At 39.4% G+C, this 26,078-nt stretch overlaps 1 protein-coding gene across 6 annotated transcripts in view; it reads left to right on the forward strand.

The window, feature by feature from the left end:
* The window catches only part of dnajb6b (DnaJ heat shock protein family (Hsp40) member B6b), a 27,266-nt gene extending 12,072 nt beyond the window's left edge, over positions 1-15,194 (forward strand). For 2 of the 6 annotated variants that reach the window (XM_046066868.1, XM_046066036.1), the window contains exons 6-10: positions 3,145-3,276; positions 3,367-3,514; positions 4,043-4,113; positions 11,274-11,432; positions 14,214-15,194. In XM_046066868.1, the coding sequence (XP_045922824.1) occupies positions 3,145-3,276; positions 3,367-3,514; positions 4,043-4,113; positions 11,274-11,432; positions 14,214-14,323 (620 nt within the window). In that variant the 3' untranslated portion in view covers positions 14,324-15,194. Of the gene's footprint in view, positions 1-3,144; positions 3,277-3,366; positions 3,515-4,042; positions 4,709-4,790; positions 4,969-6,861; positions 6,936-11,273; positions 11,433-14,213 lie in introns of those variants that run through there. The other 4 variants (XM_046068438.1, XM_046069243.1, XM_046067655.1 and 1 more) reach the window with 3 other exon arrangements.
* The last annotated feature ends 10,884 nt before the right edge of the window (positions 15,195-26,078 follow it).

Consider the following 26,078-nt stretch of genomic DNA (forward strand, 5'->3'; position numbering starts at 1 on the left):
GTGGCTATTATTAGCTGCATAATTTTATCTGGTCTGAAATATACACAGATGACCTGGGGAGGCTCAAGAGAGATGGGGAGAGAAGGAGAACATCCTGTAGGTGCCAGTTTTATAGAATACAAAACACTGATATTTCTATTTCCTAATTAGTTTTCCCTGTTAACAGTTAGCTAGCAGCTCCTACTGTGTAGAAATGTTGAAGATAGAGCATTAGACCCAGAAAACCTTCTGTAAAGCCTCGTGTTAATCCCCTACAGCACTGTAATGTGCATCTCCAATACTCTAAGCACTGTTCACCTCGGGAGGTCATCTGACACTAAATGTCACCTGTTGGAAACACACCGAGTATCTCTGCTGAATGACGACCTCAGCTTCATTATGCAGCCCTCATCTGTTAACCACATTTAGACCACTTAATTTACTCTATTTAAAAAAACTCTTTAATCATCTTATCCTTATCATCAATTCAAAAGCATCATACAGTAATTACAGAATCATTTTCAGGTAGTGGTAACCCCTAACCCTAACCCTCAGTAAAAAGGAAAAAAAAGTATATTAAAAAGATGAAACACATAAATACATCTACACATACAGATATAAATAAACACAGCCAGCTTAGTTAACCTAAAGTAGTATGAGAAATTTCAAGTACATGTTGAGTTAACAAACAGCAGGTGAACCATTTCATCTGCATTTTTTTCCTTCAAAAAAACTACCTTGCAACTATTTTGATATTCGATTAACAGGCTATGTGTTTTGTTTTTTTTGCAAAATAAAAAAAATCGTCTCAGTTGTGAGGATTTAGTGCTTTTCCCATGTGAGAAACTAATTATGATTGGGTTACTTTAAGTAAACAAGCAATTTGAAGACATCGCTTTGGGAAATTGTGATTTGCATTTTTCCCCCCTGATGATTTATAGATTAATCAGTCAGTCTTTTAATTGAGAAAATTATAGAGATTCATCAATAATAAAAATAATCAACAGTGGTAGCCCTACATCTTAGTTTGTTGCAATATGAATTTGACTCGTTTCAAAACATTTTGACCGCTGTGGACACATTTCTGCAGCCACTTCTTAGTGATTGTTTCAAAGCAGTTACTCTTAATATAACCAGCCTGTGAAGCCAAAGACAGATTTCCACATGTGTGGACAAGAAAGATAAAATATTCTCAATAGACATTCATCGCTTTTGTCCACTACATCTCTCTGCATTTTCCTTACGAGTGAAAATGATGGCAGCTGTTTGGTTTTTATAAAACCCCTTGAAAGCTGTTGTACTGCTGACCACTGGCTGTTGGTTTTAGTGAGTTTCTCATAGTGCCTAACAGTTGATTGTATTAGAAGTGTTGTATAAAGTATAGTTGTAGGAGTTTAGCCCCTATCCACGGCTGTCTGGGTTGAGCAAAAGGCTGATTGGAAGGCATGTGTAGTTCACCCCGTGTAGCTCTAAATATGGAGTTCAGACGCAGACAGGATGGATTTGAGCGTCTACATCACTCAACTGGAATGCTTTCAAAAATAGCTTCCGTATTAAAACAAAAGCAGATGTAATAACGCCAAGTGTGTGTGCGTCGTCCGTCTCTGTGTGTCAGAACACATGTGAAACATGGGACGATGCGAGCACTCGAGCGTGGGTGTATAACATAAACTTATTGAAAAAATGTAAATTAATGTACAAGTTATTAGAAACGATGCTTAAAAAGCCAACTCATCAACTCTTATATCACCTAGTTTGTACAAACTTCCTTCATGACTCTGACATGTATTACTGTTGTATTTATTAACATACGAGAAAGTGGTGGAGCACAGCTGTTGCTGTTTACTCTCTTCAGTAAACAAGGACTGTTTAAAAAAAGCCTGGAGAGTAAAGTTCAAGTTCTATTTTGACTTGGGACAACCTTTATTATGCTTGATTGGTATGCAGCAGGATATGCCAAAACATCCATCGTGTCAGGTGTGTTTCATCTCTATATTAAGTGTTTTTCCTTGGATAGACTTCTGTAACAAACTAGTTTGGTTTTCTTGACTTTCCTCCGCATGGCAGCTATAGAAAGAGGGTCCAGATATGTTTTTTAAAAAAAAAATCTCACACCGCCTCTAGCCGCCAGTGCTTGTCCAGCCGCTTGTCTTGGTGAGCAGCAGCTGGCCCGGTGGATCTGTCACTCAAACAGAATGGGTGGGGGTGTGCGCGCTGTTGAGACAAATACGGGTTCACACAATGACGAGGGCTTAGTCGTCTGCCAAGAACAGCACACACTCATTCTCAAATGAACATGTGAAGAAGTAGATAAGACGGATATATCAACAAGCTTTATATACACACTTTTTGTTGGACATACTGCAGCAATATAAATATCTCCCAGGTCAGCTCCCATAATTGGACTTGTCATAGTTTGATTTGAACAGTTAATGTTTTTCTCAGCTTTTGTACATTATGGTGTATTTGCACATACTGAAAACTCAACGACACTGTTAAACGTTATGTATGTATGGCACATTCTTCACTGATTTAATCTCAGTCTTTGTGCTTGACAGGTCTTTGAATGTTCTCTCAGAGCACAGAAGCGTGAGAGCGCTTTACCTTAACTTTCCTCCTATCTCTTTGTGAACACCAATCATGTACAAAAAAATTAAACCAGAATTCCAATGTAGCCTGTCTTTCTTCCACTGATGTCTCCTGTCTTACTGACAACATTGTAAGAGCACAGCTGTCCCCTCTAATGTCTTCTTCTAAGTTAATGCACAATAACGCAGTTACAACACTTTTATTTTAAGCTTTCTGTCGGAGGGAACAAGTGAAGCTTTCTTGTTGCTGCCTCTGTACATTCAAGGTTGAGGGAGGAACCTTTCAGCAAATGGTGCCAGTGATCCAGCCTTATCCTGCTGGGCTGACCCAGATTGGCAGCGTGCAATTAGTAGCATGTCCACAGGGTTTTACATGAGAATTAGAGGTGGGCACTTTGACAGTTTAGATTGTCCCATAAATTACAAACCTGTAATAATACGTCAGTGTTGTGTTTATAGCTTCTTTCTCTTTATAGCTACTTCCAAGTGACCCAAATATTTGTTTAGACGCTGGTTTAAAGTTGCTTCTCAGGTTCTCATTCACAATTTCTAATTTGTATTACATTTCCCTCCACAGCTGACGACCCCTTTGAGGATTTCTTCGGTCGCAGTCGCCAGAGGGGCGCAAGCCGAAGCAGGATGGGGGGACCGCGTTTTGGTTTTGGGGGTTTTCCAGCATTTGGGCCTGGTTTCTCAGGGTTCGATTCAGGTGCGTAACTCCACATATAGTACTGGATGCATTATGAATTTATGATGATTTTTGACTAAGGTTTGTCTTGAACATGTGCTCTTCTTCTAGGTTTTAACTCATTTGGAGACATGGGTGGAGGAGGGTTCACTTCCTTCTCCTCTTCATCTTTTGGCGGTGGGGGAGGAGGAATGGGTAACTTCAGATCTGTGTCGACCTCCACCAAGGTCATCAACGGCAGAAAAATTACTACAAAACGGTATTTAAATGTCAAACCTATTTTCTTTCTTGCTAAGAGAGATGAGAAGGTCAATTCCACTGTCATGCCTGTACGGTAAATATGAAGCTACAGCCTGCCGACGGTTAGCTTAGCTTAGCATAAAGACTGGAAACAGGGGAATCGGCTAGTCTGGCCAAGTGTGTAGTCTGCACTAGGCATTAGGGTTATAGTTGGTGATCTGTGTGAAGCCTCTACAGACAGAAGAAGAGCTTTGCTAAACCTGTAGTTTGACTCCTTAACCCTGGTGCTGTCTCCACTCCTAAATGCCTCTTCCTTTTCCATCTAAAGCAGTAAAATATAAAAACCGACCAAAATGTATGAAGCTAACTCACGAGGGGAGTAAAAACGAACATCTGCTGGCTGTAGCTTCACATTTACTGTGCAGACATGGGAGTAGTATCAATCTTCATCCAACTCTCTGCAAGAAAAGGGCATATGTAAGTCCTCTTTACCACCCTGACTTCCTCATCTCTGAAGAACCTTGTCTGCTTTTTGTGTTTGTAACAGGATTGTGGAGAATGGCCAGGAGCGGGTGGAAGTGGAGGAGGACGGTCAGTTAAAATCTCTAACAGTTAATGGTAAGGAGCAGCTCCTAAGACTGGATAACAAGTAATTATCTCGCCACAAAAAATTTCACCAACATGCAGTTTTCACACCTGGAAAAACTCGCCCAGTGACTATGGTTGCTACCGGCGGCTGATCTCTCCTCTCTCTGTCCTCCTGCATCTCATCCCGACGAACAATTTTCTCATTTTTATCTTAGCTGCGAAGGAGGCGAGAGAGATGTTCACAGTATTTGTATATTTGTATTTATTCCATTATTATAGGGGGACCATTTTGCTGGAATTTATGTTTTTGTTTACTAAAATAATCAAATTGTACTTTTTATTTCTACCACATGCTCAGAGCTGAGTACATGCTATAGGTTATTTTTCTTTTGGGGTGGATATTGTCTTTCTAATTGTAGCAGGAACAAGATGCTGTACATTTAGACTTGCGCATGTCATTTTTGCTCTTTTCATTGGACCATTTAACAAGTGAATGATAAAAGCTTTAACCACTTTGCCCTAATGTCTTTAACTTCACCTCGCTAACCTGTTAGCTGTTACCATGTTCACGCGTGTGTACTATAAATGACATAGATGATTAATAAATTAATTATAATAACTTGCATTTTTCTTACTTTTGCATTTGTTTGTGTATTTGAGAATACCAAAGTGTGTTTTGTTTGTTTATGCATGATTGCTGATTCCAGGAGGCTGCTTTGTAGTTTCACTGTAACTGTGTCAGCAACTCAACCCAAGAACCTAGCCCACATAACACCTTACACTGTTACCGGACAGACAGGGGACTTTTCATTCTTTGTAAAAAGACAAAAGAAAAAAACTAAATAAAGAGTTCAGATTTGGTCAATAAACCTCTGTGAAACTTCAGTTTGTGTAACGTCATGGAAAAGCTGCTGCAGTCACCTGGTGTCTTGTGTGATGTTTCTTTTTGGCTTGAGTGGCTTTTTGTCATCTCACCCTTCCTGGATGTTTTGAGATGTGTGTGTGTGTGTGTGTGTGTGTGCGCGCGTGCGCATGCTTGTGCCTGATCACGTTTTAAACCTGCTTCACACATGAAGGAAACCACAGCGGCTGCTTCTTCTGCACACTCACCCATCAAACAGCTCACCGTGTGCATTATTGTAACCTACTAATGCCTCAGTTTCGTTGTTGGTGACTCACACGAGGGCTTGGTCGCCGACATTAATGTGTGTGCGTGGGGGGCCTTTCACTATAATAATCCTGTGTACCATTTATCTAAGAGATCATGAGGAAACATTTTCTTTTCAGCAGAAATATCATCAAACCCTGAAGTGTTTTCTTTTCAGTGTGGTAGGTATGCTTTACCCTTACAGACCAGGTGAGAATGAAACAACACCCACTTCCTCAGGCTTCAATTCTATATTCGCACCTCTGGCCATTTTTATGAGCTTATAAAAGTGCTGATAACGTACCTGTTTTGAATAAGCCCTCGAACAGAATCTGCAGAGACGCCGAGCCAAGCTATGGAAGATTAAAACAACTGCTCATCTTGTCATCTATGCTAAAAAAAAAAAAAAGCCTCACGTCCTGGCTGAAAAATAATTAATGAAAACGTATCTAACTCGGTCTCCTATGAAACATTGGGCATGATAGGCTCACATTCACAGTGAATATGTTTGCAGCTGGCTCAGAGGTAACTGTGTACAGAGATGAGTGTGTATGTTTCTTGAGGAATGTGCTCCGGGCTCATTTATTTACACAAGCCTCACTGCATGTTTTTGAGCGAGACAAGTCAGGGTTGGGAAACTGAAGGGGGAAAAAAGGGCAGGGTGAGGTGTACTCCAGTGTTAACAACATGACTGATGCGGTTTTCAGTTAGGGTATTTAATATTACAATGAATGCACAGTTTGTTGCCAGTGTGTGTTTAGGTGCTGTGCAGGCTATGTCTTCCCCTGTATGGCTTTTGTTTGTTTTGTTCGTTCGATTTATTTTTCAGCACTTCTAATTGAACCTGCGTTTGCGCATGCGCAGTCCTGTTGCTAGGTGACACAGCAGCCCTGCGCCAATCGCCATTGCTTACAGGGCCTGAATACTCTCTCTCTTCCTCCCTCTTTCTTCAATCAGCTTTATTGGCATGAATGTTTAAGTAAACAATGTTGCCAAAGCACAAATTCACACAAACACACACATATATAAAAACAATGAAATAAAATTTTTAAATCAGAAGAAAGAGAAAAAAACTAAAAACCAAGCATATCCTACACTGAAAATATGTCTTGTCGCATTTTTCCAAGAACAATGAACAAACAAGTTTCCACTGGTTGTCCTCAATTCGTGGCATGAGGAGATTTTGCTGTAATGATTTGTGATTTGGGCCTTTGGGAGTTTCTGTGTCTGATTTAAATTTGAATTCATGGTATATTTGGGAAATGTTTGCAAAGCGTTTTTCTCTTAATGTGTTATATTTAGGGCTTAAGGTTAGAGCATGCAGCTCTGTCTACCTGTCCTTAGAGTCTCTACTGGTAGCCAGCTCTGTCTGTGGCTACCTTTTTCTATGGCCAGGCTGTGTTCACTCAGTCTGTATGTTGTCGACACAGTTCTTAGTTCAGGACATTTTATTGTGCTCTGGTAGGCTAATTTCCAGGCAATTTGAATCCAAATCCAGACTCTGCCATTGAAAACTGCTATGTAGAAAGGGGATTACAGAATGTAAATAATAATATGAATGGCTATTGCTGAAAAAATGCCAAGGATTATAACTTCAGTTATAATTAAGACTGTTGTTGTTCCATCTGTAGAAATGTCCTCCATCCTGAGTCTTGCAATCCAGAAATCCACCCTCCAGAATTTTATCTGATGTGGACCATGATTAACATTGCAAGAATGTGCAGCATGTCTCTGTGGGATAGACAGTAAGTAGTGTCAGTGCTCTTATACTGTAGCAAAAAAAAGAACTACAGCACCATTTACACTGTCAAAGAAATATGTGTGCACACACTTTTTGCTTATTGATAATTTGGTTTGGTCTCCTTGAGTTGGCGTTGCTGTCCTGACGCTGTTGGAGACATGTTTCTGCAGAGAGCCTCAGGACCAGCTGGCTGAGGGGACTCTCCCCTGGTTTCAGCTCCTGGCATGTTAGGGCTTTGAGATGGTATGTCTGGGGGTTAATTTATTTTAAGTGATTGTAAAATGTATCGTTTGTATTTTTAGTAAGAGGGGGTATTCCCCAGAGCACTGCTCTGCACAGATTATTTGGTGTAGTACAAATTGGAACATTTTTAGCCAGATTTAAATTGGAATATAGAATTTAATGATTCTTTTTATTACATAGAAAGCTCTCCCTGCTTTGTCGCTCCGATCTTTCACAGTCCTCTCTCTCTCTCTGTGCATGTGATGAGTAAATGAGGGATAGATGTTGTGCACGAATTACTACTCCTGTAAAACTCAGAGTTTACACGATAACATTATTCCATAGAAATCATAATGTGGAGTACAGGAAGTTGAATAGGTGTTGCAGGGTCAGGACGAATTATATTTATGGTGCAATAGCTCCCTCTCCTGGATCAACACAGATTTATGCTAGAAGTACAAGTTATAACATTAACGGATTTTGTCATTTTTGTTATTGTTTGTCTTTGTTTTATTTGAGGAATAATCTGGCTTTTTGGACCTACAGTTCCCAAAATTTGGAGGATGTAAACAGGAAGTATAAGACTGTCATGGAGTCCATGAGTTAACTGATTTTCACATCTCAGATTATTTAATTTTGATATCCTAACTTTTACAGGCCTGATGAGGTAAAACCGTTTTTCTCTTTGCAGTCTAAAAACCAGTGGTAGAATCTAATAAAGTACATTGATTCAAGTAAGTAATTCTGAGGCGCTTTACTTGAGTATTTGTATTCATGCTAGGCTACTTGACACTGGTCCACCACTGAATTTTGGGTGCCAATATTGGCCTTTTTACTTGGACTTTATATTGTTCTGTAACTATTTTTGTACTTGTTAGGCTACTATGTAGATTCAGATAATTAATAAAAAAAAAAATACAAATCAACTGATAAATTATGATGTATTAGATAGGTTAAGCTATCCATCACTATATAAAGTAGTTAAAATTAACGTCACCAGCTGCAACATTAAAGAGATGTACATATTAATGCATCACTAATATAATCTAGTGATATAATATATTATATTATTCTGAATTGAGCCACATTTTGATGCTAATACTTATGTACATATACTCTGAGTATGTCTTCCCCCACTGGATCAAACTACAATATTTTGCCAAAGAGAAGCAAAGAATATACAAAAGTCTGCATATTTTTGCTTTTTAACTTTTTTCTTATTTGCTATCAGGGCGATCATCCCAGGATCCCACTATATTAATCTCCCGACCCTATGTAGGGAACTCTATCTCTAGGTTGAGGACCACTGCTTTAGAAGACATATACAGCATAGAAAATATGAAAACTAAAATATAAATCATGTATAATAAGTAGTAAAGTTATATCCCTGAAACAAGAAGAATTGCAACAATTTCTCAGACAATTGAATTTGAAGTTGGACCCGCATGTGGCCACTAGGTGACACTGTTTGTATACAAAAGACAGCATGACTTAATTTCTTCAACAGGAATCACAAAAACAGAAGAAACCAGATAGTGATGAGTAGGATGACTGGGGCAACATGTGACATACTCATATGAACATTATTTTTCTTTTATTGATTTTTAATGTGAAAACTTTAATTTCCTCTGTTTAATCATCAATATTCACATTTAATCGTCAGTACCCTCTTTATTAGTTGTGGTTTGATAAAATTGGCTCTGTGTTTCTTGTTAGAAGTAAAGTCTTGCTGGCTCTTCCCAATATGACACACAATACTGTGATTTCCTGTCCTCGAGTTTCCCCACGCTATGAAAGATGGCTTCCTGTCGGCAGAAGGCAGCATCCGGTTTTAACCCCCCTCTCCTCTCCTTCCAGCCCCGTCTGCTTGACAGCTTAGCATGAAACATCGAATTGTCCCAGAGCTGTTGGCCAGTTTATGAACGATGGCAAAGATAAGCTGCCAGTTTCTCTTTGACTGTGTTTGCACAAGGACACAGACTGTATCTCATCCGCAGAGTCACATCAGCACGACACCACATGTCTTGAGCCGGGGGAAGGTGGACTGTTGAAAATAATCTGGTCCACAGTTGTAGTTGTCATGTAGGGTTAGCCTCCTCCTGAACAGTGATTTATTTTAGGCTTTAGGCTCCAGCCTGCTGCAAGTGAGGCTCCTTTTGTCTGTCACACACACACACACACACAGATTTTGTGTCTGTGTGTGTTAAGGCGTTAACCCATGTGTTTGTGACTGAGTACACGCTTCTGCAGGCTACTGCAGTCTGAACAGTGTGTTTTACAGAAGTGTTTAGCCCCGAGACAAATGACAGGGACTCCAAGACAATAGCGGCAAATGAAAGCATCCAGGAGCCCAACCGCGTTTCAAATTAAGTCCAGAAAATGAAAGGCCTCTTTCACGAGCATTGAAAGATCTCATTATCATCGCTGCTCTTTGATATTGTTTTTGTTTGAATTAATTAACCAATGATAGATTATGCGTCTTGATAGCGGAAGGAATCTTAATCAACCAGGTAGCCAGGGTCCATAATAGATGCAAATATTGATCCTCTGGAGCAAAGGAGCCTTGGAACAAAACGCTCAACCTTGGAGCCACACATGTTGTCTTAATCCAGCTGTTTTACTTCACTTGATAGGATCAGATGACAAATGCAAGTTGGGATTTGTTGTTTTTCCAAAGATGGATAGAGAACGGGTAGCAGCAGCCTTGGGAGTAAAGCCACCAATTGTCCTGTTTCTGCTGGTCCACTGGGCGCTGGTCTCTCCTCACAGGGGTCAACTCTGTGTTTTTGAATGTGTATTTCAATTTAAAAAGCTAATTTGCACCCTCTGAAATAAAGAAAACCCAAGTCTCAGGGCTAAAGCGACATAAATCACCAAAAAGTTTAAGTGTTTTCAACAAGAAAATAAACTACACATGGGGAAAATACTCAGCCAATTTCGACCTTAACACACTCGAAAAGCATTTGTGACAAAGAAATAGACTTGGGTCAAAATGGAGGTCCTGCAGTAATAAGAATTCTATTCACAGAGAATTGAAAACCAGTGATGTCTTTGTCTCTGTTAAGACCTGAGCACATGCAGCCGTCCTTGAGCTCCTCCTAAAAGCATTGAAAGAGTGCTGTCTCCCTTTAAAATGTACATCTTTGTCACATAAAGCAAAGAAAAAAACAGTGTTGCACTGTAGCCACAATGATCTCTGTAGTTTATCTTTATTCATTAAAGATTAAAAAGAGTATTTTTTTGTTATACTTGTTATTATGTTTATGTCTGTTTATGGTGAGGTGGCTCGTGCTCCCACAGGTATACAGCAATATGTCAAACAAAGCTGCCACGTCTCTAATGATGCCTGATGTGTTTTAAGGCCGGGCTGTTACACACTGTGCCAGGGATTTTGAAACGCTGGTGCAGATCCTCCTCTAAATGGGACCAGGTTCAGCACGGCGAGCATCTGGCCCCCTTTCTTCTCCTCTCCACTGCCTTAATTACACAACACAATGGCGATGAGATCTGCCTGTAATCTCACAGCATAATAAGCCCCCCCCCCATACCCTGCCTGCCACTAATTCAATATAAATGTAAATTACCTAGAGAAAAGAATAACCAAATCTCATTTTATTTACATGACTAATCACAATAAAGTCAGGCAGATGAAATATGAATGAAATATAGGTTTGGCGTTTGAAAGGAAGGAGGGGTCTGTATCGTCTTAGGGACTCTTTCAACTTCGTGTTTTATATCATCTCTGTTGTTTCATGTTGGTTACATCAATATGCCTTTTTGCACTTGTGCTCAACTTGCTGTAATAGATGTGTGTATCTATTTTTTTCCTGTCTGATTGTATTCACACTGCCAAGGGCATCACTAGGTAATATGTTTTCCTTCCAGAATGACTTTCTTTTTTTTTTTGCACCACACATCTCGTGTCAAACAGCTGAAATTCAAAGACGCTACATAGAGGGGGAAAAAAAGAAAAAGATTTAATGTTGGTTTGAACACCTCAGGCCATCCATCCAGACAGCAAGAAGAGAAGGTTTAGGTGTGATTCATTCACACTCTGCTCTGCTCTGCCTGTACCCATAGATGTTGCAGCCGAAGACCCATTGGAGGAAGAATTTCGTCGCCGCAGACAAAACATGCTCCCTGGCTTCGGCCTGCACCAGCGCTACCTGAGGAACTCCGCCCAAAACCCCTCGGAGGAAGAGGAGGAGCACGGCTTACAGAGCCTGGGACTAACGAGAGGTCCGCCCACCCGCCACTGCAGGGCTGATTAATTACCAGCGCACAGAGCTCTCCTTTAAAGTGTAGAGTCTTAATAAGCGCAGCTAATTGTCTGCTTTTGTGTCTGATGGCCACACAAAGGACGATGAGGAGAGTGGCACGTTTGATTGGCAGATGTAAACACCGAGGACAGAGGTGTTCATTAGGCGGCTCTGTTCTATGCTGCAGTAACGACTAGAGGTCAGAGGTCGCCCTCTGTTTTTCTTTACAGGGTTAGGAAGTCACACACAAAAGCTGAGCAATTATCTGCAACACATAGTCGCTGGCTGTTTTATAATGGCAGCTTCTTTAGTTAAGGAGGGGACCTTTAATTCAACCGTGCATATTTCCTGCTGGGATGCGAACAAAGGCCCTAATTCTCTTTCTGAGATAATGACACAAACTACTCAAATATGGGTCCTCATGTCCTCCTATGTTTTTAACCACTGCTGCTGGCTGAAACTAAGATTTTTTTTAAATGTCAGAAAAATCTGCACCACTTTCTAATAATTCCCACTTTTTATAAAGTGTTTACAAGCTGTAACTAATGGCTTTATTAGCAGGTAATTAATCGTTAATTAATGTTCTATAGACATTTTGGTTGCCAAGTTGCTGGTGTTTATCCTGCTCTCACATCACACTTTTTTGTCATTTTTTAGCTCTTAAATTCATTATAAAGACCCTTCCAGTGGACCGTTTGTCTGTTGACCTTTGGGGAAATGGCTGCTGGGCATCTGGACCACAGTATATTTATTAACTTACCTTGTTAGCTTCAAATATGGACGGCTCAAATGGCTAGAAAAATTCTGAAGGTGTCAAATACAGTGTGGCAGTTCATTAAACAATAGTAATCCAACTAATCAGTGAAATCTGGTGAAATGTGTGAGATGTTGGTGAAACTGTCAGCAACTATGGATTCAGCTGTCTCATAAAGGACATGGGCAAATACTGCCGATGAGCAACAACAAACATTTAAGAAACTTTTATGTGGGTATAATTTTTTATTGTCCTCTACAGAGGAAATTTCTTTACGCACTCTGTACACAAAAACAACACAGGTCTATTAAAGTGTGCCCAGGCTATTTAAAGCACTCACAACTGAGGGCCCAAAGCGTCTTTTTTAGGTTGTACACATCTGCCAGGGGGGAGGAAGGTGAAGCATTGGTGGAGGTGGTGGCAGTGGTCCTGTGCTATGGTCAGCGCAGGTTGGGAGAAACCGATTGTTTTGAAGATATGTGATATTCAGGAGCTTGTTTCTATTGGTGAGGGTGAGCATGGTGGAATAGGAGGTGGTGCAGTACAGGTTCAATATAGAATAAATCTAGAAGAAGCCGGAGGTGGAGGTGGAAGTTTGTGGATGGCAGAGAGTCTTTGACTCTTTTATGGATGTCTGTGATGTCTATGATCAAAGCTCAGTTTATTACCCAGGATGATGCCAAAGTACTTAAAGCTCCCCATCATCTCCACTGGCTGGCCGTTGACGGAAGTGGGGCAATGAGGGGTGTTTATTGCGGGTGTCAAAGATGAGCTTCTTCGTCTTGGTGACATTGAGGAGGTGACTGTCTGTGCACCACTAGGTGAAGTGGGCAATGGGATTGGATCCCCGTAATATTCAGTTGAAGTCATGTTACTGACCTTACTTAGTTAAGGGTTAAAACTAGAATATCAATAGTTCACAAAAGCATCATAACCAGTAAATTTATGAATCACTATTAAGAAGAATGGGACACAACCAAACTTGGGTGCGCGATTGCATGCATGTTGCTTGGATCACCATAATAGCACATAATGTTGTTGGATGTTTACAACCAACCATGACAGCTCATTTTGCTGGTAAGAATCAGAGCAGTTGGTATGTTTACTAATAATTGGATCATGCACAGACCTGACTATAAACTATAGTTCCACTGTTCCACCGGGATTATTAGGGGTAACATTTATTTATTTATTTATTTATTATGGATAACTTAATAACTTTTGTTGATGGCTTATAAGAAAGTGATAAACTCTTGACTTTATTAAAGGAATAGTTTGACATTTTGCTGAAATTATTATTTCTGACTTATTTTCCTTCTAGCCAAGAGTTGAAAAGATTTATACCTCTCTCATGTCTGTATAGTAAATATGAAGCTAGCGTCAGCAGCTGGTTAGCTTAGCTTAATAACAGGCTAGAAAGGGAAAGAGGGAAAAAGTTAGGTAACAAAACCTGCCTGGCACCTCTAAAGCTTGCATTCGATCTTGTTTGTTTAATCTGTACAAAAATCAAAGTGTAAAAATTAAAAAACATTTATGGGGGTTATGTGCTGGACTGTTTCTTGGCCAGGTGCAGAAACTTCCTGCAGTCTTGTCATTGCTGTCAGGTTATCAGCCAACCATGAGAGACTCCAGGTAGTTACTGCGCCTTGCCAAGGATTTAAAAAAAAAAGGATATAAAGTGTTAATTAGTGAGCTTAAGTAGTGCTGGTAGGCAAAGTTTGTTCCCTGGATAGTCTAGAGATAACTGTTTCCCCTGTTTCCAGTCTTTATGCCAAGCTAAGCTAATCAGCTGCTGGTGCTAGCGTCATATTTCATTTTTCACAACCTGGCAACCCAAATGTTGATCTAACTGAATTATTACCTCATAATTGATCTATAAAGATTATTAACATGAATAAAGCCATTAGTTGCACCTGATAGTTACTTTTAATCCCTAAATAACGGGTGTCTTATTAGTACAGAGAAATCTAAATATTTAATGATAATGTTTTCTGTTTTATTTTGTAGGACACACAGACACCAAGAGGAAGAAACTGTGGCTAAAGGAGACAGAGTCGAAAAAGAAAAGGGCTCCTCGACTCTTCCCTCGTTTTGGTGGACTTGGTGCCTTTTTTTAAACACCCTCAACACAATACTTACACACACACACACATATATATATATATTTGTTGGCAGAAGTGCCATCAATCATACGTGGCATTAGTTCATCGTCACTATGTATAGGAGGCCTCAGTGCCGTGCAATATCTCCATAAGTCTATCAACTCCTGCCTGCCTTCATCAGTCAAACAGTAGCCTGCAGAGACCTCACTTCAGTGTTTTGTCTTGTCCAAGATACATTTTTAGTGGTTAAGCTTTTGGTATTTCTGTATTTATTGTGGGTGGGCCCTGTGGATGAACAGTGAGCATTCAGAGCCTTAATTAATCTCCTGTGATTACACTTTTACAGCACACGTTTTCAGAAAGTGTGTTTGAAAGAGTTCAGGTAGAAGGAGAGCTTCAGTAGCAGCTTTGTTTGTGATAAGCATGAAATTGACTGCAGTAATGCTGTCAAGCATGTGAGAATAACTGAAGGTCAAGCTATTCAGCGGATCCAACGAGAAGAGAGAAGGATATCTAGGCAATGTGAGAGTAAAACAGAATGAAAGCATTGAACAGTGAGTTTTATTACAGAAAGAGATTAACATGTTCTCCTCACACCTGCAAAACACATGAAACGTGACTATCAACACTCTGGCAGTTGCATTTCCCACTCTTTTATCGCTACGCCTATTGGGTTTCAAAGTCATTATTTTTTTCTTTTGTAGGTTTCTTTGTACAAAGTGGATTCAGCAACATGTTAACCTTCCGTGAGTGTTTTTGTAAAAGATTTCTTAAACTAAAATATATTTTCCCTTATCTGATTTGTCCTTGACGCATTGTTCTCGTGATTACTGTGGAAATGCAGAACTTGTTTTTGGACTCCTAACAATAAAGGCTTATAGACAAACATGTCCTCATGGGTAGTCAACTTTTTATTTTATTGTATAGCATATGTATTAGATAACCTTATTAATGCAGAGAAGGACCTTGGTCACCCATGCACAATGACAAATCATAGCTGGCAACATATAAAAGTCATATTGCAAGATAACACATATTCCAACATTACATGAGTGTATCTTATAAAACAAGCAAACATCACATGAAATTTCAAGGTTTCAGCAGCTGTAAATTGTTCTGTGGAGTGTCTGGTTAACTCTCACTCAACAAACGTCTAAGATTACAAAAAAACGAACATACAGACCCTGATGAAAAGTATTATATAGTTATTTTTGCCACTTGGGGACAGCGTAACGAGTTGAAACACAGCACTGACACCTTGTCACTATATAAAGCTGATTTGTAAGCACACAGTTGCTTACTTACACAACCATCAGACATGGAGCACACATTAGCATTCATTTGGAGTCTTGTTTCAGTCCACCTGGCAAGTCCAAAACACACTCTCATTTTAGCTCTGTTTTTGTCTCCTGAGGGAAATACCTGGCTCTTTAGCTGCTAAATGCTCCACTCTGTTCACCAACTAGTTGCTAAGTTTGTGTGTCTGCTGTTTGGTGCTGAGCAGGTAGAGGACAGTGGTTTTATTAGAGTTTATTTTTTGTGCTGCTTGCTTCAATAGAAAAGACAATGATTATTTAGGGGTTGTACCAGAACAGGTTTACATGATTTCATTTTCAAAAAACACAATATTTTTGTCATACTGTACATTGCTGCAGCACCTCTGTACATCCTGTGTGTTTAATGCTCCGTTTTAGCTACCCAGTGAGGCATCTCACTTGTATTTGATCTTTGTTTGGAGTTGCGCATGAGTAGTGCCTAGGTAGGGAGCCAATCAGAAGGGCAGGTCCGGACAAGCCATAACCATGGCTTTGGATCAGCTGTGTTTCAGAGTGATACTACTAAACTTTTAACTGTGCACTGTCTCTACATCACAGTAACAACTTTATGTGGAAATGGTAACTCCCTTCCGGCTGGACTACGGGCTTTTTCACTTTGCAACCCTTTTACACGCACAAAAAAGATATATAACACAATTAAGCGTAATATGATATTTTCTTTAATATAAAATATTTATTAGCGCAGCTTTAGTAAAATTGCTCCCTGTCTACAGCATCGAAAAAACACCTCTTACACAAAATCTAAACACAACAACACAATCAATTACAAAAAACCCAGCATCAAACACTGCCAACTCTTAATCAACTCGTATTTCTTCTTTGCTTCCATTGCCCTCAGTGACTTGAGCTGCAGTGTCTCTTTCCTACTGAATATGTTCTTTACAGTCTGCTCTCTTAAGCTCAGAATGAGGGACAAAACACCCGGGATTTTCCTGTCACATGGGCAGAGCCCTGGAAGGAGCAGTATTCTCAGATTATTTTGAATGAGCCTGCAGTGTTTTGTATTATTCATGTGGCAGAATGCATGCACATGACCCAGTAACTGATTTGGCCCTTGTTCCCATGCAGCCAGTACTCTCTAAGGGTTTAATTAAACAGTTTTGAGGCAGTGGCCTATCTCCCTCGATCGCCTTACTTTTTACAGCCTTCCTCCTCCCAAAGTCATTACACAACTGTTTCTGACTGGGTCAAAAAAAACTGTGAAATCCTCCTATTGACTTCCACTCTGAGGACATCTACCTCCTGGGGAGTGAAGAGCAGAGCGACATCTCACTGTCACCCACTGTCTGCCTCCTTTTAAAAGAAAAATCACCCACTTTCTCCTGAATGAAGCCGAGCACCTATCGACACCATCACCACATGGAGAGAAATGATGTTAAATGTAAGTATCTACACTCAGTACAGTAGACTGAGAGTAAAAAGAAAGACACAAGCTGGTGTGATAGATAGATACTCAAATGCTGTTTGATAATAATAATTATGTTGCAAAGGACAAAAGAGATTTTGTAATCGGAAAGAAACAGAATAAAAACAATGTAACATAATTGCACAAAATTGTGTATTCAGCAATTCTAAAAATAGATCTGTGAAATCTGGTAATTACACTATCTGTATACACAATTGTACATAATGAGCAGTGTGCAAAAAGCAGCAATCAAACCAGTTTCCCAGAACATGATGATAAATATCAAAAATGTATTCTGTGTACATAAAAAACATCAAACGCATCAAATAAACAGTGTAGGTTGTTTAAAGGCAACTGTTGATTATAGCACAAAGTTTGTCATCTGTGGTGTCTCAAACTGCATCATGCATGTTTTATAACGAAGAGGGTATAATTCAGCCAGATCAATGCTGATGGCCCTTTGATTGTTATTAGAGTAAAAATTGCTGCAGCTGCTCAAAACAGGAGGTCGTGGCCGCAACAAATGTATAGTGCTGTTGAAATTAATAAATGTAATTGCATTCATAACTACTTGGGATTGGATTAAATCAACATGAAACAGAACAAGCCCCGAAACACAGATACTTTCCCACCCCCCCATCAACAGCAGCACCTAAATGGTTAGGTGCAAAAACTGCTCATAAATCCGTTGTATATCAAACAAGCTTTGAGAGAAAATTTGTACTCATGCGCTCGTCAGAGGGCTTTTGTTGTGCTCAAGAAATTAAGACTTTAAGTGAATAAAAAAAACACGCCAGTGTCGAAGAACCTTGTTGCAAGACGATTTTTAAAACAATTTTACAGAATGTTTTTGCTACCTAACCGCATTGAAAGGAGGTAGAGACAGGGCATACGAAATAATACAAAAAGCCACCTGGGTGTACTTTAGTTTGTACTTCATTTTGGAACAGCTGTCAGACAGGGATTAAGGTGGAGCTAAATTGGAGAGACATTTTTTTGTGAGGGTGCACTCAGCAGATTAGGAAAGAGGAAACATCATAGCAAGTGTCCTTTTAGTAAACTGGATGGAAGCAGGACGATTTACACCTGCACCTACAAAAATGGCTTTCCACACATTGGTATAGCATGAAAATGTTTCTGTTAGTGTCAAATGAATAACTGTAAAACATAATTTAACATCAATCTGTAGACATATGGGTAGTTTTTTAGTAGCTTGTACTTGACTCTCGTCCAACTGAAACATAATAAATCTCCAAATTCTTCAGTGATTGATTCTTCATGCCTTGTTTGTGTATTTGTTTGTGCTGCTTATTATTGCATTAGAGGTATTAATGTTGCTTTGTCTTGGAAAAGGAGAATGGATTTATGTGAGTCTGAACAAAAGCCTCAAGTTTTATTTGTGTATCAGTTGGATTGTAAACACAATAACTACGCATTCAGCGTGGACAAAATCAGAGTGCACCAAATGACACCCTGTTGGAACTCTTACTGTCACAGAGTTACTTACTGTGAAGTAAAGTTATTGTCTGACTCAGGTGGCTGTTTTCTGACAGGGATAGAAATTTGTCAGGACAGTCTGAGTGTCACTTAATCCCAGGATGGAGGAGCTCAGCGTGAGCAGGATGTACTGTTGGTGGGTCACTGTTGGATGAGTTTAGATGCACTGCTTCTCTCTAAAAGCAGGATTCAGAGCCAGAATATCTGTGTTTAAACAAGAGTCTACAGCCACACTACCGGCTCTGTGAGGCTGTATTTTGGCATAGCCATAATACGAGCTTATGTTCCTTCTCTGCCACAGCGCTCCTCCAACTTACGCCGTCTGGCTGTGCCATCCCTACACACAAAGCAATCTCAGTCCCGGCTGTTCTCATCTGTCAACACCACCACGATGGTGGAACAAGCTACCACATGCAATAAGAGCAGGGGTGTCCCTCTGTAACTTCAAGAAGCTCTTGAAAACTCGTCTCTTTTAACACTTTCTCTTACAACACCTCTAACCCCTGACATGCATTTCCTGTGCTCCTCTTCTTCTACCAGCTTACAATTCTCTTGTATTTCGATAACTTCTTTCCCTAGAAATGTACCCCATTGATGCCATATGTGCTAGTAGCTCTTACTAGTATGTATTTTCAGCTGTAGATCTTGTGCTGTATTGATGCTTTATTCATGCTTGTATGTTGTTCCTCAAATGCAGGCCTCTCCCAAATGAGTAAATGTAATGTAAATGTAATAGCAGTGCTTTGAGCTAAATGCTAACATCACCATGCTAACATAGTCACAATGACAATGTTATACTGAGCAGTTTTTAGGCACTTGTACTTCACTAGTATTTTCTTTTTTGCCTTATACTTCTATATTTGAAAAGGAAGTATTGCACTTTTTATTGCACTAAATTCATTAGACAGCTATATTTATTTTTCAGATTAAGATGGCATAAAAACATATGATGAGTTTATAAAATGCATTTTAGCTATCAAGCTCCTCTTCAGTGGAATCAGGTCCCAGTTTTCGGTTCGGCAGACACCATCACATTTAAGAGTAGGCTTAAGACTTTCCTCTTTGATAAAGCTTAGAGTTAGGGCTGGCTCAAGTGAGTCCTGAACCATCACATAGTTATGCTGCTATAGGCCTAGACTGCCGGTAGACTTCCCATGATGCCCTAAGCTCCTCTCTTCTCCTCCCCCTCTCCATCTGTATTTTATCACATTAATGCATGTTCCCAACTTGACTTCTTCTCTCTCCAGTAGTTTTGTGCGTTGTCGTCCCTCTCCTCTCTCCTTCCATCGCTTTCTGCAGCTGTTTCTGGCTCCGGAGCTGTAGAGTCTGGATCTGTGGTTGCGGGCTTCCTGCTGCCCCCATGTTAATGCTGCAACAATGAGAATTATTAATCCTATTATTATTATTATTATTATTATTTTTATTGCTATCAATATTATTACTATTCTTATTATTCTTTATTGATATTTATAGTATTATTACTACCATCACTATTATTTTACATCTTTATGTGGAACCCAACCAGTCGAGACAGATGGTTGCCCACCCTGAGTCTAGGATCTGCTCGAGGTTCCTGCCTGTTAAAAGGGAGTTTTACTTGCCACTGTCGCCAATTGCTTGTTCATGGTGGGAAATGTTGGGTCTCTGTAAATATAAAACTGCAATGAGAAAACTCCTGTTATAAATTGGCTCTATATAAATAAAATTGAATTCTCACTACATTAAGGTATTACTGATCTATACCTTTTATATTTCTCCTTCAGTTTTTTTAAAATGATGAAAAATGAAAATTTTCTCCAGCTTGTCTTGACTTACCTTTGTGTTTCCCCAGAGGCTTCAAGATAGCATCTGTTTAGTGATGACATTGTTCGGTCTTTTCCTTATATGTGACCCCCCAGCCATCTCTTCCTCCTCTTCTTCTATAGTTCCACATCTATCAGTTCGTGTTTGATGGATTTCCACAAACATTTCACTCAAGGCCATCGCAAGAGGAGAAGTGCAGCAAGCAGCTTAAAATGAAATGATACCACTGGAGATATCAGAAAAATCATTTAAAAAAGGAAATACAGTCAGAATCGTACCTGAAATGCAGCTCATGTTGCTTTTACTTTCGTACCAGCAAAGAAGTCACTTTTCTCAAATGTTTCGAAAAGAAATTATCTGTGTTTCTTAGAAGACAATTTACAAGTAAAAACAACAGTCTGCTGATTGAGCTGAGTTTGCCGCCAAAAACGTGTAGGTTCTAACTGTGAGACAAAAATATAGAGGAATAATCTACAGGCTATTTTAATGACAAAAACCACCCTTCCCCTGCTGTTTGCAATCAGCACACACTTGAAAGAAAAAATAAGTGCAGTGAGATAAAGAAATAAGGGGGAAACAATGTGTAAATCACTTTGGGTTGCCTCTGAACGAAGAAGCACATTTACGCACCATATATGGAAGCTCTTGTTAGAGTTATTGTGCATTAAAATGTTAACTTTTTCCAGAAGTGTTTTTGGCTGTAGCTCACATATTTGTTACACGTATCTTAAAATAACAGCTTGAAACTCATTTTGATGGTACACTGACTTGTAATAGTGAGAATGGCATCACTCCAGGCCCGGAGCTCCAGGTATTACCTATGTAACATTGGAATCCCAGGCAGGAAACCCAAAAAATATCAAATCTTGTAGAATTTTTAACTGGGAATATGTTCAAGTTCACAAATGAGACACAGATGAGTCAACATTCGGAAAATGAATTGATCCGACACGAGAAAAGACAAACAGGGACCATGATTATGATCATACATACAATTTCTCATACATGTGAGGATTTGTATAGTTAAAAAAATACACATATTGATTTTTGTTACTGTATTTGGAAGCCAAACTAATTCTTTTAATTTTAAGCTTCTAGGTCTATCCAACGGTGTCCAGGAGTGCTACATTATTAGTTTTACTAGAGTACTTTGCAGCTCGATGAGGCTTAGAGCCAACTTTCTAACAAAAAAATAGACCCTATGAAAACTGTTGACCTGTGTGTCCTGTGGATTATCCAGAGTAACAGGACATTGTTTTTAGAAAAAATGTTGCTGTTGATTTTTTTCACAGACAAATCTCCACCTTCATTGATTTGGGGTGGAGGACAATATCTCAAAACGTGGGCAAATAATTCAAAACTATCTGCATGTCAAGATACCACTAGAGGTAAGTGAGAAAAACAACATGTTAATCCGTCTCTCAGTACTTTCCGACTTCCCTATCCTGTCTGTTTCACTCAGTGAAGACGCAAATTTTAAAAACTGGTCAAAAATACATAATTTAATATTTGAAAAAGTCCAAAAAAACTGCAGGGTATGGTAACTTCTAATAAACATTACTCAGATATGAGGAAATCGTGTATTTGTTGGGGTTTATTTTCAGTATTTATGGCAGTGGGTCAGTGTATGTGGGTTCAAATCAAAAACATGTTAATCATAATATAGAAACATGTCACCCAGTGCAATAGTGAGGTTCATTGATGAGCTTCTGGACACATAAGGCACAGCTAAATAAGATATATCCTATAAGTCCTTTCCATTTCTGAACATTATTTCAAAACAACTATTAGCATTAAAAGAAAGCACTTTGTTGCTATATGTGTTATAAATGAGTCTTTAAGGGTTTACTTTCCATCGATTTCATGTTAGGCCAAATATCTGCATAGCATCTGAAAGTGTTCCCAGGAAGCTTCTGGTTGCAAAAGTTCATAAAATAAATCTTAAATGTTTGGGGGATTAAGTGGTTGATATCTGGATTTTTAGGCGGAGAGATGATTTTCTGTTATCTTACTCTTGGGAAGAATACACACTGTCCAAGTATGTAAAGTTATTGTTCAGTAGCATTCATCTGGAAGCTTGTGTAACCCGTCCAGGCTGGATTACATGTAAAACTGCAAACTATATGGACATTTTGAACAATTTGTGTGTAGTTTTCTTCATTTTCTGGTTGTGCAGGGAGATGGGAACCCTGCCTTTGTACACCACGCAGTAGACAGAGCAAGATTACTCTAAAGAGAGACATCAGCATGATGTATTATCACACTGAACATTATCAGACCATTTGGACCAGTGCACATCATATCCCTTTGAAGTGAAGATCAGATCTATCTAACATCTGATGACGGTCAAAGTGTCCTTTGAATAATGGTGTATGATTACAGAGAAGCAGGTGAACAAACATCCCACACTTTTGGATCATTTACATGTGAGAGGATGCTGTAAATCAAAACTGACATCATTATGTAGCTATTTCAGCTGCTGAGAAGACGTTTACAATGTGAGAAGTACAGAAAGTGAGAAATGTAGTTATCAAATGTTTATTAACAGTGGTTAAAAGGAAATAAAGCTGATTTGTAGAGCAACATTGTTAGACTATATTTGCCCTCAAATGTAATCTAATTTAGTTTCAAATCAAATCCTATTACAGCACAGAAATGAATGAAATCAAAAGTCTTTTTACTTTGAATCTGAGTATATAAAGAGATTAGACAGGCAGTGTAGAATAGAGTTGATATTTTTATGTGTTTACATGAGTACATCAATAGTGCATAAATTCTGGTATTCCCATGTAAAAAACAGTTGAAAATAGAACTTCAGATAATGATGCTACTTAAAACCCTCTGGAGTTCGTCAATTCATCGGTGAACACACTGAGCATATTTTATTTAAACAGAGTATATATACAGTAACAGTTACTTTATTTATATATCATGTAGAGACAAGCTGGAAGCCTGTTGAATTGCTGATGTGGGCCTTTCACACAGTATCTCATTTATTTGTGTAGACCATTTAATGTCTTACTAAAGCAATATTTTCAGTGATTTACATGCAAACTTAGACTTTCAATGGAAAAGAAACAATAACGAGTTTGAATAAAGTCACTTTACATGTAAATAAAAGGCATTATAATTTTATTATAACAATTTCCTGTTGTATTTGTGTGTATAAATAGTGAAAACATATTACTAGAAGTGTAATATAATAATATTTTGAGTAATTTTTCATGTATTTTGGGTTCCTGGCAGCTTTATATAATACTACTCACAAAATGAGAAGCCATCTACCATGCATATGGGCTAAGGACAGTGGTGCTAAACAAAAAAGAAAATACTCAAATGCATAGAAACCTGGACTCCAACGCAGAAATGTCCCACTGACCTACTACTACACAGCAAAATAAAAGGGTTCAGATCCCTAAACACACCCTGTCTAGCCAACAGCATGAGGAAACGCACCATCACGCTTTCCGCATGTCCTCCCCTCTTCATTGGCTAAATTTTGATCAGGCATCAAAGTTTCTGATAGGCTGCTGCAGCAGCGGCGGCAGAGAGTTGTTGCTGTTGCTAGGATCCTGTTGCTAGGACGGCTGCCATCTCGGAGGCTCAGCAGGAAACATGTAATGAATCATGGATGGTTGATTTTTCTCTAAGCACCCTAATCTGTGATGCAGATGAGCCCAAAGCTCGCCTCCCCCGTCCCCACCCTCCTCCTCCTAAAGGCAACCCACCCACCCCCCCATCTCCGTATGGGTTCATCAGGAAGAAAAAATAAAAAATTCAAGTTTGGATTTCGAGGACTGGCGTTGTAAATGGTCCTGATGTTGCTATAGAGGGTGGTGTGGAATATTGATATCAATTCTCATGCAAAAACACGGAGGTCAAAGGTCATAACCAGTTATTTGTTGAAGGAGAGCCAGAGGCACACCGGCGATGACCCCTCCTGACCCCTGAGATTATTCTTAATGCTTTGACTTGTGAAGTTCGGACAGACTCACGGCTCCTGAGAGGGGAAATAGGGGATACTACAGCTGATATTTAAACTACAATTCACAGAATGACACTTTTAAGATTAATTTAAGATTACTTAATCATTTTAAGTGTAGTAAGTAAAGAAGAGAAATTAAACTGTCTGTGCAACTATATGCTATTCAGAAAACCGAGATTAAATTTTCTGCTGCTCACAAAAGCATTTAACTGGGGAGACTTTTCCCACCGCTGTTATTGTTCAACATGCTACAGTATGTTTTGCTTTTAAAAGTCATGAAAAAGCCTGATTAGGATTCACAAAAGGTCATCCATCGTGGTGCAAATGTGCCGCCGTGACTTAACAATCGCTGTGGGCATTTTTAATATCATGCTATTATAGCCTACTGTGCAGAGGGTATACAGGCCTGTGTTTAGCGGGGAACACAGGGAGGGCGTTTCAACCCCCAGTTGAACCACAGTGTGCATGACTTATTTATTCCTGTCCTGTAAAAAGAGTGCAGCTGTTTCATATAAAGTGGCAACCAGTTAAACTATTCATACGAAACACTTCTCATATAGACGCTGAACATTATCCACAGAGGGTAAGACAGTGTAAAAAGTAGTAATTACCGACAACAGATGACAGACAATATGGGCCTGCTGCTTTAATGGTACACAGCAGAAATAGTGAAATGAGCAGCTACAGTGACTCTGCTGTATGTAAACATCTTGTGTTATGCACTACTGTGGGTTTTCCTGCTACTGGAGCAATATTTTCTTTGATGTAATTATATGTTATATTTCAGACGTTGGCTCCGTATCCTCCTCCCTTGAGTCCTTTGAGTGCTTTTGTGATTTATTTTATTTGCTTATTATATCACGTTTGTCACAATTTGTCTGCAACATTAATGTTTTTTGATCAGTTTTGTATTCTTTTTGACAGACACCCTTAATCTCAATGGGGCTTCCTGGCCAAACCATGATTTAAAACTACAAAATAATATCACACATCTCTATATTTCCCATCCATGGCATTTTAATTAACCCCTTCCCTTCAGAGAAAAGTGCATCCCCTGACAGCCTTGCTCTCCATTTCCTACCCTTTGACCTCATCTTCCCTCCTGGAGCGTCACAAAACGGATCCTTTAGAATCTAGTTGTATACGTGATGCTAATACCTTCTGACATATTTGTTCACCGTCTCTTTATCATTAATAATTATGCAAAGGAGGTGCCTTCTTAGCCAAGCAAAAGAAAGCAATCTTAGTATGCAAATGGTTAAGGTCCCTGAGGAGTGGAGCGATTAGATGTGTGTTGATAAACTCACTTATGATGAGTGACAGTGAGCAGGATTGAAGTCACGCTGGTCAGCACCGCCGCAGACACTAATGAAAACGCTGCCGCCAAATGCCAGGGTATCCCCTGATGCATGATGGGACAGGGATGAAACAGTGTAAAATGTCATTGTGGTTGCTGTGCGCCCATTAAAAACCAGAGAGATGAGGAGGCAAGGGGGTGGGGAGTGCAACTTCAGATGCTAACATCCCAAAACCTTTGACCAAACCATGTCAACTATCATGACTGTGCCATGAATCCCGTGAAACACCCAATTTTACATCCGACCCCCCAGTTCTACACCCAAATGCACCAGCTACTCGTTAATCCTTCACTAAATCTGTGTGATTTTAGTAACATGTTTTTAGTATCTAATATCTAGTTTCAAACTATTGATTAACTAAACTGGATTGCACCTCTAGAACTTC

The sequence above is a fragment of the Micropterus dolomieu genome, linkage group LG01, assembly GCF_021292245.1.
Source record: "Micropterus dolomieu isolate WLL.071019.BEF.003 ecotype Adirondacks linkage group LG01, ASM2129224v1, whole genome shotgun sequence".
Classification (NCBI taxonomy): domain Eukaryota; kingdom Metazoa; phylum Chordata; class Actinopteri; order Centrarchiformes; family Centrarchidae; genus Micropterus; species Micropterus dolomieu.